Source organism: Meleagris gallopavo, chromosome 1 (assembly GCF_000146605.3).
Source record: "Meleagris gallopavo isolate NT-WF06-2002-E0010 breed Aviagen turkey brand Nicholas breeding stock chromosome 1, Turkey_5.1, whole genome shotgun sequence".
NCBI classification, from domain to species: Eukaryota; Metazoa; Chordata; class Aves; order Galliformes; family Phasianidae; genus Meleagris; species Meleagris gallopavo.
The window spans coordinates 5622694-5637216 of record NC_015011.2 but is presented as its reverse complement, the minus strand read 5'-3'; the positions used below and the strand labels follow the sequence as shown (position 1 = coordinate 5637216).

Sequence of the window (14523 nt, the reverse complement as noted above, 5' to 3'; positions counted from 1 at the left end):
TTCCTCTTCTTCTTCTGACTGTTCAAAGTGATTTGTGTTGACACAGCTCATCTGTTGATTTTCCCTTGCTGATCTACATATTGCAAATCTTTAGGTTACTGTACATGTATCACAAATTGCCCCCCAACCCCCTAAAAAAAAAAATAATAATAATTAACAATCCATTTGGCACCAAGTTTTTACTGACTGGGAATTCAGAATAGTTTAATTTCCAAATTCAAATGTAAGGGATCCCACAGTAAGGAACATGTAATTTCAGAGTCTGTCTTATGGAGTATATTTATTTACTGGCCTACGTATTGCTAAGCAACAGTCAGAAGGATGCCACAGTCTTTTGCTTTCTTTCAGCACTTCACACATTTACATTTACTTTCAACACAGAAGTTTTGAGTATATTTATCTTAGGTGTCTGTGAATGGCAGCCATTACAAGATATGCCTAATGCTGAATAAAAGCAAGCTGACTGATACGGAGTCCAAGTGGCTTATGTGCACATAATAGACTTGGCAACATGTTTGTCTGAAATACTCCACCCAATTAGCAGGTGTTGATCTCTTTCGGAAAGGTGGAATGTAATCTGATTTCTCCAGGAGACAGGTGATCACCCCACCCAGATAGAAAAGATAAATGAGAGAGACTCCTTAGATCTAGACTGTGGTCGCAACTTAAATTGTTGCTGGGTTTGGTGATATTACTTGAGTTAAAACCAAATGACATAGTTCATTGCTTTGCTAATAAAGCCATGTCCCAAAAGTGGAACAGCTTGTCTGTAGAGCAAAAACAATTTTGTTTTAAAGTTATAGTCAGAAAAGAATCATCTGCCACTTGTATGTAATGTTTTGAGTTATTCCTGAAATGTTTTTCTGTTCCTTACGTAAATTAATTCTGTTCTGTAGGAAATAAATATTACTGAAGAACATAACAATTCAAAATAAATGAAGTTTCTTAATAAAGCTCTTGGAAAAGTTCAGTGTACAACAATCAATTTTGCAATTGTCACTGCAAAATCCTGAAAATCAATTTGCTGGACTGTATTCACAAAAGGCTTTCGTTTATCTTGTTAACTACACATTAACTAGATGTACAAAAACATGGACTGATCCTTAAAATTGGTATTTTGTGTTGCAGCCCTTTCTTGGCCTCCCTTTAGCTGTCCGCAAGTCCAGAACAGTTGTTATCTGCATCTACTCAATGAAGATTTATGGATGAAGTACATCTCCAAATTTAGACATACCAAATGCAGAACAAATCTGTAGAAACTTTGCTTCTTAAGACCTCAGGCTACGCTAGGTGATTGTTGCTAACAACAAAGATTCACTGGTTTCACTGATGTGCTATGTTCTTGGAGTCAAAGTGCCAGTATTGACCAACAGATTTACAGGAAGGCAGGCAGGCAGGCAGAGAAGCATTTTTTGTTTCACACTTACTAACACAAAGTAGGAAGCAAAGGAGCTTTCCATCTGCTGTGCAAGTGTTTTGATGATAAAACTATTTGCTAATATGGCATGCAGCTTTGTGGCTTGAAAGAATTGGGATGTATCTGACTGTTTTTCAGTAGGTTTTTCGTTTAATCACATGCTTTGTTAATTGACTTCTTGTTTCTTGTCTTGATGTTTCAGTGGTTTAAATTCAAGCAGACATTCTGCAACTTGAGTAAATTATACATTTTAAATATTCTCATGAACTGTTATCATATGAAAAAAAATCAGACAGATAACAGGCATAACTTAATTGGGAAGATAACTGTGGAAGTACAGTAAGCTGCACTAAGCAACCAATAATGTCTTATCAATTCTCATCAGCACCTTCAGTCAGAATTTTCTCAGAGCACATCTCAAGAGTGGAGAAAAATCTAGTTATGGAATTAATCAAGTATTTATCTGTAATGTTGGCGGTGGTGACCAAGTCTAAGAGTAGTGTAATTTCTGACATCTTGGGAAGTTTTGAGCAGTTCACAAGGGCCACTGGATATCAGGATCTGCCATCTTTTTCAAAGCTCAAAGTTAGTGAATGCTTTTAAAGTAGGATTAGAATTCAGTTAAAAAAAAACAAAAAACAAAAAAACAAAACAAAACAAAAAAACAAAGAACACCATAGATATATAGAAATGACTAGATATTTTGTTTGCCTAAAAATATTCAAGGTTTCTATTGGATATATTATTATTTTTTTTTTGAGAATATTATTTATTTATCTGTTTATTTGATGAACATTGACCAATGGAGATATAATCCCTAAGAACTAAGTTTATAGAAATTCTGTAACACAGACCCCAATAATTACACTGCTCAACTAACTACACTCAGCAGTGCAAATTGACTTTCAGAGGCTAGGACCATAAAACACTGAACCTCTGACTGCAAGATGCAGTAATGAGAAAACAGGAATAGAAATGAAGTTATTGATCCAAGCTCCAAGAGGTACACAGCAGTAAGTCACTGCTTGAAAATGTTTTCATGCCAGCTGTGTGCAATGCTGGCCTCCCCCTCTCTAAAATCAAATACCTGCTTAGTCAGGTTCAGTTGGAAGGTTATCTCCTGGAGTACAGATGCCAGGCATAATTTACCCACCTGTCAGACTCTGTGAAAATTTTATATTACTGGGAAACATTCCCATTGCTGCCAATGCAGCACTTAGAATAATGGCTTTGCAGCAGAGTTACCAATTAAGTTACTCCAATAAAATGAAATTTAAAAAAGATAATCTCATTTTAACAGGACTGGAATCATTTGCTTTGTTCCCTGCCTACTTCAGGCCTGTTTAAGCAGACTGTGCTCTCTGATCAATGTTTTTAAGTGCTACTATAATTCAGAGAAGGAAGCAGTAAAAAATCTTAAATAATTTTACTGCATTTAAAAAAACTTGCACACAAGCAGCAATAGCTATGAAAGCATATTCATTGTAGAGTTCACTCCAAAGAGGGCCTCCTTGCACATGCTAATGTGCTGAAGTGTTTGCAGAATCTAGTTGATCCTAATACTCTGTGTACAAGTTACAAATATACATTTATTGCTCTGTCACTCCAGAAATATTTTCCCTGAACAATGCTGTAGCTTACTGACAAAAATGTTGTGCCAATACATACTGAACTGATTGCAGCTGGCAGTAGCCCACTAGGAAAAGAGAGGAGCAAAAAAACTCCCTGATAACTTGGGAACATCTTTCAACAGTGTGATAAATTTGAATGACAGCAGTAATATGAGGGATTACTTACTCTCCATGGATACCTCTGACCTTGCCACTTGAGAATTCAACTAATTAGACAGTAGAAGAAAAAAAAGTAAACATATTAATTAAACTCATGCATAGGACTTAATATGGAAACTGTCCATCCACTTTGATTTTGGAGACAAAACACGTATTTGTTTTGTTTGTCCAGCTGTTAGATGATAGCTTTAAATCCCCTTGTCCATCCAATTTAGACAAAACCTTCTGATATTTTAATCACTTGGCTATGTGGGAAGGTTGAAATAAAGGAAGAATGTTTTACAGGGTCTGATCCTTATCTGGATTAAATCAGCAGAAAACTGTTGAAGATAGTGGATTATTTTGTCTTCTACGTAGTGTCCATATAATCTGGTCATTCATTTTTGCGGTAATATCTGTGAAGCAGTATAATCATAAATGATATTTTTCTTGAAAGCTAAAATGGAAAATCTTTAAAATGAGGAAAAAAAGTCTAGATGTTTGTTGGTCACGTGGACTTACCCCTTAAACTTCCACCTAAAAAGATGTCCTTGAAAAAACTCTTTGCTGCACCAGTAATCCAGACAGAAGGACGTAAGTTCTTGGCTTTTGAGGAAGAGATAATTACTGGAAACTCATAAAACCCACCTAAATTCAGTTTTAATTTTCATATGTAGAGCAGATGTTTTGACAGATGGATGGACTTTATTTTTGTAAGTGTCCGGGAAAAGTCGGCAAAACACAGTCTAATCAGTGTTACATATCTGTGGTGTTTGTTTTTCAGTCTTTCTGCTTTTGACTTCCATGCTTTGGTTGCAGACATTTTCTTTGTAATTTATTTTTTCAGGCTAATCTCTCTCTTCATAATCCCTTCTATCAATTTGATACAAAAATATTGGAAATCTCTTTAAAATTAAATGTGTATGTTTGGTTAGTGTCAGACATATTGATCTTCATATGGTGGGTGTCTTGCTGGAAAGCTTAATTAACACTTTATCTTCTCTTAAATACAGGCCCTCTGTCCTTATGTAATATATAATATTTGGTATTGGAATTTAGACAAGATCTTTGTCCAGACACACTGAACCTCACTGACTTTAATTCACGCTCTGAATTTGTGACAGTTTCTCAACTAATATCTACAAATAGGATTTTAGTACAGAAGGATTTGCAGTAAAAATTGTTTTGCTGCAATATCCTAACATGATGGAAAAGATTTTAGCTACTTTTAATTTTTATTTTAATAAACTGTCAGTGTTGCACGTAGCATAGTCAGGACAAATTACGATCCCTTTATTTGGCTGTGCTTTAGAGAATATTGGCAATCATGTCTCATAGTGTGGTTAGTTTACAAAGGCAGATCTAGTATTTACATGGTGAAAATTTTATAAAGGTAGCAATCTAAAGAGTTTCGCTCTGTGAGGACAGAAAATGAGAGACCTCATAGGTTATGCTAAGAGGTTCCAGAGGATGCTGGGGCTTAGTTCTTAGATTTAAAGATAGAGATGTTTCAGAACAAGGCCAAAGGCAGAGCCTAGAGCTATCAGGGAAACTTTATACTATTTATTAAAATAGAAATGAAGATTAATCCTCTACAGAATTAGGCAAGACAAATGAATGGGGGTTTTCAGGACTGCTGTAACTCCCACATGATATACCTAATTTTCTCTTTGAATATCTACCTCAATTATTCTGTACCATATGAAAACACTTATGCTTTCTGCTGTATACATGTATAAATACATTCAATCTTTAAGACAAAAACCTATATTTAGCTATATACAGAAAGAAAAATTTCCTAATATGAAATTACCTGTTACAAGAAATAGGACTATTAGGTGGAAAAATTTATAATGATTCACTGTGGTGATTCCAATGTTCCTCTTTTCAAAAATGTATTTTCATTAACTATGCAAGTTATATTTTCCTGTCTACAGAGAAATCTGCAAACTTTTCATTTTCATTTCAATTAAGCTAAAAATATTTTCAACATTCACTCCACCCATGATTTCCGCTTTGAAACTCTAATTTTCTTTCTAAAACTGTTTTACTTACTTAAAGAAGAACATTCAAAAGTTATGAATATGTCCAGAATATGCAACATGTAAACAACATTCTCTTCCTGGGAAAAGCAAAAGTGGATTCAGAGGTACTTGAAGAGCGAACAGAGATGCGGACAGCGGTTAAGTTCCCTGATAATTTGACTGTTACAGCTTCTGACTCTTGGTTCCTTTCATAGAATAGAATCATAGAATCATAGAATTGCTCAGGTTGGAAAAGACCTTAAAGATCATTGAGTCCAACCACAACCTACTCATAGTACCCTAACTCTAACAACCCTCCACTAAATCATGTCCTTGAGCACCACATCCAAATGGTTTGTAAACATATTCAGAGATGGTGACTCAACCACCTCCCTGGGGAGTCTATTCCAGTGCTTAACAACCCTTTCTGTAAAGAAGATTTTCCTGATATCCAACCTAAACTTACACTGGTGCAGCTTGGGGCCATTTCCCCTCATCCTGCCACCTGTCACCAGTGAGAAGAGACCAATCCCGTTCTCACTGTAAGCACCTTTTAGGTATTGAAAGAGAGCAATAAGGTCTCCCCTCAGCCTCCTTTTCCCAGACTGAACAGCCCCAGTTCTTCCAGTCTTTCCTTATAGGCATATTCTCCAAGCCCTTCACAAAACTTGTTGCCCTTCTTTCGACCTGCTCCAGCACCTCAATGTCCTTTCTGTACTGAGGTGCCCAAAACTGAACGCAGTACTTGAGGTGAGGCCTCACCAGGGCTGAGTACCGAGGTATCTTCTGTATCTCCAGTGGATATTTTCTCCTATGTGCTAGATGCCAGGATGCTACATTCCTTTCGTAGTATTTGCTTCCTTTTCAGTACCTTATGCTCTGAGATCATGTAGTGAAATGCCTCCTTTTGCTGGCTTGGACCTTCACGCCAACAGTACAGTCCTGGCCCGAGGGCCCAGCTGCAGGAGATGCAGCTGCCAAGTGGGACAAACCCAGTTAGAGGCAATCACATAATTCTGGGCCTCTAGCCAAGTGGGTTGGTTGTTGCTTTGTAGTTGAACTGATGTAGCCACTAGTGTTGGGACCCGCAGAGCTGTGTGCCAGGTTTCACAACTGAATACCAATGCAACCAGGGAAAGAATGAGGAAACAGATCCTGGCCACTAGAGTCAAGTCACCCAGATTTCACATAGTGGTAGGTCCAAGTCTTCACGAGGCACACACATTTTCCCTGATAGTACTGTCTTCTTCAGCTTCTTCATACGTGCATGCTGAGATTTGGAGTTTAAATAAATCATTAAAACTAGTTAAAATTGTCATAGTACAGATTTATTTTTATTTTTTCTTCCCAGAGTCACATAAATGGGGAAAATTAAATATTCACCATTACGGGGCAGATTCTTGCTCAACTCAGAGTATCACTCACAAACTCCCAGGTACAATGGTGTTTCCACACATCATAGTATATCTATGCAGTTGTACTTGAGCACAGTTAGACAAAGGAAGGACTCCAATTATGCTGCAATTGAAATCAATGAGGCTGTTGCTATTGTTCCAGCAAGAATAGCACTGTCTCTCAGGGAGGGAGGAAACTTCACTTTGAGCTTCCTGAGTTGACAGGGGCTTAAATCAGAACTATAACTTTACTTTGATGTCATTTACTGTGGTTTAATACCCCTCTTTATTTATTTTTTTACAATCATGTAAAACATATAAAGAAATCTAATCAGTTAGGGAGGTGTATGAGAATTTACTGAATAGACCTTAATGGTTCCTTTATGCAGCTATAAAACACAGGGAAGCTATATGAGCAGTCTGAGCAGGACTGGGAACTTTAAATGTTATATAAATTTATTTGTTATTGTCAAAGGTTTATTGTTCTAAGTATTTACTTTCCCCCTGTTTAACTAGATTGTGTCTTTCTCAGACATCAACTGTAAAATAATGTGTTGCATAATGAAATAAAGAGAGCTTGAAAACAGAGATGAATAAGCCAAATTTCTTATAAGCAATTTTTGTATAAATATAACATATTTCTGGATTAACTCTACCAATAATAACACAGTTCCACTACAATCCTGAACAGTTGAAGCAAAAGTATAGTTATCATAAAGTTAAATTCTTCCTTCCTTCCTTCCTTCCTTCCTTCCTTCCTTCCTTCCTTCCTTCCTTCCTTCCTTCCTTCCTTCCTTCCTGACGTCTACGTACGTACCGGTACGTACGTACGTACGTCGTCGTCTCTCTCTCTCTCTACTCTCTACTCTCTCTCTCGTCTCTTTCTCTTCTACTTCCTTCCTCCCTTCCTTCCTTCCTTCCTTCCTTTTCTTCCTTTTCCTTTTTCTTCCCTTTTTTTTTTTTTTTTTTTTAAAATCAGTCTTTCTCCCGTAGGCTAATCTGGAGTAACTCAATAAAGCTCTGCTCCCAAACCATGGAGGGTTTTCCATCTCACCTTAAAAATAGTAGCTATCTTAAACCTTTTGCTTTATGTCATAGGCAGCTGAATAGTATTTAATGTTTATATATAATGTCATAGATACCATGTTGCTGTAAATCAGAATAGCTCCACTGAAACCTGTTTAAATCTACACTGGATGTAGATCTAGCTTTTTGTAAAGATGTATGACCATTGGCACTAGATATTTCATTTTCTCCAGGCAGGCAATTCTTAAAAACTTTCGTAAAACATAGTAGATCATAAAGATATTTCTAAAATCATGGTACATGAAATCAGAAAAACCAAGGCATACTGCTACTGACACAGCAATGTAGTTAAATTTGTCCAGATCCAAATCGAAAGGAAGAAAATTGTGGATTCTTTAATAATGCACAAATCATTGGTCAGTTTTAAATTAAGCGGAGTCAATGTTAGATGCTTCAGCTGGAACATGGAATATCAGAGCTTAAGCAAAGATCTGCTTCAATTTTGTTTATTGTAATGTTTTGTGCATTTACAGTAGTTGCTCATTTGTACTCTTGCAGGCATTGAATTATTAATACATTTACACAGTTTCTCCATATTTCTTTTATTGAAAAGAACAAAGGAAAATAATATTAAGAACAATACAGAAATACAATGTAATTTAAATGATTGATGCCAAGTATTTGCTTATTACTTTACCATTGTGACAGTGCAAAGCAGTTTGTGAATCTATAAGATAAATGTATTTTTGTGTTTATATATATGTGGGAGGAAGAATATGCATGCAGTAGAGTTTGTGTGTGTTTTCATTAAGAAAGGTCAGAATGGAAAGAATTAAGATAGACCTCTGGTAACATCTATCTCTATCTCTTTCAATTTCCTGTTGGATTACCTTAACTATCTTTATGTTTTCTCTTCCATCTCAGTTGGAAAGATAACTTGTCAGCAGTAGACCAAAGACTTAGTATGATTTTGTATACTTTTCTCTGGGGTACTCTTTAATACATCTCCATTATCTGTTACGCAAATAAAGAGTAACATTTGAAGAGCAATGTCATTTTAGTGCAGTGCATTATGAGAAGCAGAGAATCAGTATTTTATCTAAGTTTGTTGCTTGTCCAAGTAGTAGCCTAAGGCATGCTTCAAATTGCACATGCATTTTCATGGCAGAGACATCATTTTCTGTTTGAGATTATCTAGTTAAATTAGCAAGCAAGTTACAGAGGGAGGATGCCAGTAAATGAGATCTCTGCAGTTATTCTGGTTATCACCACTGCACTGAGTACTGAGCACTGTTAGCAGAAGCAGCAATAGAGATGGATGAGCAAACCATTTTGGGGCTGAACCCAAATGCTGATGCAGACTTCAGACAAATAGAAAATACATACATAGAAATCTTCCTCTTTATTTTTTTTTTTTAATTTTAATTAACATAAACTTTGCTGGAAATTGCTATTTTATTTTATTTTTTTTCTCCTATTTGAAATTCATTATTTATAATTGTGTTAGTAGACTGATTCATAGGCATTGATGTTTATTTTCATTGTTAGGCCTGATTGAAATGAAAATACTAAATAAATAGAAAAAAATCAACATCTTGACTATCAAGTTAGATATTTCCATTTTAATACCATTAGGCATTAATGATCAGATTTCTGCTAACAGATAACAGATTATGTTTGTGCTAGGGACTGTTAGTACTTTTTATAGGTGTTGAGAACTAAAATCACTAATGATGGATAATTTGGTCATGTAGAAAATGTAAAGTCCAAATCTTGCATAGCTTACATTCCAGGAGTTATTCACAGTTTCAGTAAAGCTAAACACATGTATTCATCCTTTTAGAACTGTTTCCTAAGCATAGACAATGGAAATGAGGCAGCATTTGTATTGTTGTTAGAAATGTTATATTAATGATTTGTTTTTCATCAACTCTTTCCATCTGGCCCATTCTTTTTTTTTCTAACTTTTACTTAATTGAATACAAACAGTTGGTCCATTTTTCTTCATTATTTCATTCTGACACTTTTCTATAAATGGGCTTTGTCTTACAAACATGGCAGTGCCATAAATTACAGAGATGAAAAGTGTCTGAAACAAAAATGAGGAAAATTTGTTGTGTAATTTTTTCTTCAGGGCTGGACACTTTATTAAATGACAACCAAAGATATTTAAATGAGATCCTAAATCAGGCTATTTATTAAATACTTCATTCTAAACATGCTTATAAACAGCTTGAAATAATCACACCTTTAATATCTGCTCATTCAGACGTACATCCACAACCCAGAAGCACTCTTATTAGTCATAATCACTGAATTAACTTTGTGGATAAATGTTTTTTTTTTTCATTTTTTTGCAGAGAGAATGTGCTAATTTCATCAAGGTGCTTAAGACTTATAACCAAACACACTTGTATGCCTGTGGAACAGGGGCTTTTCATCCCGTGTGCACTTATATTGAAGTTGGAAGCCATCCTGAGGTAAATTATCTTAAAACAATATTTCTCTTTTCCTTCATTTAATCTTTATTGGTGTTTAGCCACGAGGCACACTCCCTTGTTTCTATGGCTCAGGGAACAGATCTGGTAGGACCTGCTCCTGCCTCTGGTGCTGACGTGCTGATTGATAGATCACAACTGAATCTATGCTTTTCTCCCACACACAGCATCCTTTCCCCCAGGGTTTTACATAAATACCAATAAGCCCATTCTGCCTACTTCATAGTTCAGCCAGTGCTTTTAATCCGAGACCAGCTTTGTCTTTTAGTGTCCTACTAGTTGGTACAGTCTGACACCACAGTAGATTTCTCCCAGCTAGGATTTAAAAGTGTTACATATTCATAAATACCACTTCTCAGGTTTGACCTGACATAGCAACTGTGTTTCATATACAACCTAAGTTTTGTTGCCTCACAAAATAAATCATTTTCCCTCTCTTTTCCTCATTTTTTTAAACCTTTACTTTGCTGACTTTTGCTTAGTACTGCAAAAAGCATAGAGTAGCTCTTGCACTGTTTTGTCAGTGATTGTGGTAACTAAATAGATAAACACGGTCTTTTCCTGTGAAAAACAGTGTCATCCACAAAAAGCAATAGGTTCATGCTTATTTTTCTGGCTGGAGATTATACTAAAATGTCTCTGTGCTCCTGCAGTTAATTCCATTTCAATTTCAATCCTTTTCCTTTTAGGAAAGCCAATCTTTTTTTTTTTTTTTTTCTTTTTTTTTCTATTAATCTGAGTACATGATATCAATAAATCCACTTTTACTTTTCTTTCATTCTGACTTAACTGAGTGTTGCTTCATAGAATGTTTCAGTTTAGCAGCCAGATTCCTGATGTATTTTCAGCAATCACTCACTTCATTTAAGGATATATTTTATTGGTGATTCAATAGTTATGTTACTGGTAGCTTCTGTGATCTCCGAAGAACAACTCTTTCAACTCACCTGATGGTTTTGCAATTCAGGTTTTCAGATTTCTCTGAAAAGAAAGACATCACTGTTAACTGAACGAGAACTCAATTATTTAAAAACCAGAAATTCTTCTTGTAGAAAAGCTAACAGATTTTTTGAGTGTTGACTTTATAGTCTGGAAACTATTCTTCTCTAAAAAATGTCTTTTGATATTTGAATCATCAGTCTTTATAATGTTCTAAACATAAGGTTTTGAAGGAATAAAGGAGCTGCAATTTAGAAGGGTTTTGTGTGTATTTTTTTTATATATATGCATATATATACTAGTTAATGTTTTATTCCAGAATGCATTCTTGGCAATTAGTGATTGTATCTTGACCACACACAGTATGTCATTGCTTACTGCATTAAACAGATTCTCTGCTTCCTGAGATCCATTTGGGAATTGGTAGACGTATTAATTAACTCTAGTTCCGTAAGATGTGTGTCAATCAATCCTTGGCTATCTGCCAAGTGAATCTATCTGCAGAGAGATAGCTGGTATGAGGTCATTTACTTCTGCGTTTGGCTGTTTTATGACTGTGCCATAAAAATAACACACACTTTATCAAGAATTTATAGGAAGGATGATCTGAGATGCGAGACCAGATCCAACCTTGGTTTAACATTCTGTGATTTGAAAGACTTGGGTCAATGATGCATTTGGCCCAGGAGCTGAAAGAGGATATTTGTTTTTGCTTCCTTCTAGCAGTTCATACCTATCAACAAAATATAAATCATTGCTTTTTTTGGTCAGTTTGTTAACACCCAGTGCAGGAATCATTTTCATGGACTGTGGTTTCAGCTTCCCAAACCAGAGAAAGGAGGATCTTCCTCTGAACTGCCATGGTCACTGTTAGCTTCGGATTTCATATTTAAACTGTGAATGAAATTATCTTCACCTTCTACTTCTGTATTCTTTGGATTACTGTGCAGGAGGAGTCACTTCCTTTTCATTCCATCTCTATCTGTGCTGAGAGAAACTGGGGCAAGATGGAGGCAGCTGTACCCACCTAATATCAGGCTTTTATAAATGTATAATTCATGATGATATTCAGCCTGTGACCTGTGTCTTAATAAAGTGAGAATGGGTTGAGTTAGGTTTGCAACGAGAATTATTCTGGACTGCCTTAGAGCTTTTTCTTTTACACCAGCGGCCTAGGCAGGAATTACAAATGTGCACCTTCTGCAGGAGCGGGGGCAAGAGGAGTGTGTTTGACTGACAGCAGCTATTCCATAGCGGGGGGATGCAATCTTAGCCCTTTACTCTGCATCTGTAGGAGCCAGCTGGTTTATGTGTTGATGTCAAACAACAGCAATGGACATGTCAAAAAGCCACTGCTTCTGTATCATAAACAGTTTATGCCTTCACAACACACTAAAAAAGGTTAAAAAATGACGGTGAGGGATTGATTTTGAGTAAAAAAATTGCTATCTAAAATATTTCCTGAAGATTCATTTTTGGCCACAAACTTGTTGAAAATTAACGAACTTCACCATCTGCTTGTTTATTTTAAAGCACTTTGAGAGGTAAATGTGAACAGATTAAGGAATAGTTGGCGAATGTACCTACTGTCTAATAAAATCGCTTGTTTATGTGATGGCAGAAAAGAACCCACCTGTCTGAGACTGCTGGAGGAGAGGAAATTAGTGTATGTCAAAATGAAGAGGATGGAAAAAATGTAATTTAAAGAAAAGAGTGGGAAGTGATAGAGGAGACACTGGGAGCAATTGGCATAGGCTGCCAGAGACTGGAATATGGTACAACTCTTATGTCTGGGGAAAGGAAATAAATTACTTTGTGTGACAGTCATAAAGTAATGGGGAATATGATTTGTTAAGTCTGTTGAATATCTCTTCGATATGAAACAGTATTACAGCCCTTCCATACCTGAAGAAAGCCATTTCTAGTGATGAAACTAGGCAGATATAATTGAGTTTGATGAACTACAGTATAGGAAATAATAATAAAAAGGTAAAGGGATATGAACAGCATGCTGTGCATCTGATTAAAAATGATCTGTGCAAATGTATACAGCCTAATATGTTGTGAATTACACTGCATTCTAAGGAGTAAAGCAGACTAATCTGTGCTTAAATCCATTCCAGATGTGGGAGTGAATAACCACAATATTTAGAGAGAAGAATAAAGCTAATGTTTGAATAGACTTTAAGCACGTAAGCCATGAGTAAGCAGGAAGGAACATATTTAGATAGAACATAACATGTGTATGTGCAGAATACCTGAGGAGAACCTAATTTAAACCTTGAGGTCATCCATGGAAGAGGCTATATTCATACCTTCACTAAATGGAGCAAACTGGCTCGTATGCAGATATCTATACTGCATGTGTCTGAATTGAAGTAAGATGACCTAATACAGACACCTACATCAGCTTTGATGACCTAAAGTTGGGCAACATGCAATATTCTCTCCAGGTAATGCAATATAGCAGAAGAAAGCAATTACTACGCAATATAAGAAAGTAATTAGCCAAGCTATGCTTTACTCCCACTGACTTCTGTGGAAACAGTACCAAATGTGCAGAAATAATATCCTTATGGCTGCAAAATTGCAGAAGTCAGATCTGCACTTGAAAGGAACACATACAACTGCCGGGAGACACAGAGGTGCATTAAACTCACTAGTAAAGCACAACAGGATGCAGAATGCACCTGCTTGTGTGAGCCTGAGCAGGGGGAGCAGCCCTGCTCCATTTCCCCAGGGCTCCCTTTGGGGTAGTTTGCATGAACAAGTGGGGAACAGTCCTGTTTAAGGAAAGAACAGAATTTTCCATTTACTTAACCCTTACATACAGGTGGAAGTATAGAGAGTGCACTTTTTTTAACACTCAAGGCAGGAACTGCAAAGAGCTGTACAAAACTGTTTGCCAGATCCTCAGCATGAATACATTAGAATTTCTTCAGTGGAGGTAACTCAATAGATGTTGTCTGAAGAACTAACCCAGCTTCTATTATTGTCTCCTAATTCCAAATTTCTTGTCAATGTCTGACAGATTAAAACTCATTTTTAACTGGATGAACTTAAAAGGTCTGAGATCCTTTTAGTTGCAGTTTATTTCTCATTCGTAATCAATAAAGAAGCTCTAAGTTTAGTTCAGATTTATGATGTACATAAAACATTAAGTTATTGCATATGAAGTTATATAACGCTACCACCTGTAACATATTTACTTTTTCCGGTCTCTGTGTATTTTAAAATTTTTTAGCTCAACTCATAAAATTTTGCTGAATTATACCTTCTTTTTTTCCCCCCCCTTCTGTACATTACATTAGAAGTGGTCTAGAGTGCATTTTCTAAGTAATGGACATCCTGTTTTTATATATTTATGCATTTGCTTTTTTCAACCATCTCTATATATATATGTTGGTACATATTATACAAACATATGAATATAGTGATAAAAAAAAACAGCTTTTT

At 36.0% G+C, this 14523-nt stretch overlaps 1 protein-coding gene across 1 annotated transcript in view; it reads left to right on the top strand.

Moving 5' to 3' along the window:
* LOC100549706 (semaphorin-3A) overlaps window positions 1-14523 on the top strand; it is a 118031-nt gene that overhangs the window by 57963 nt on the left and 45545 nt on the right. The window contains exon 4 of the mRNA XM_010717985.2: window positions 9991-10110. Coding sequence (XP_010716287.2) covers window positions 9991-10110 — 120 coding nt within the window. The remainder of the gene's footprint in view (window positions 1-9990; window positions 10111-14523) is intronic.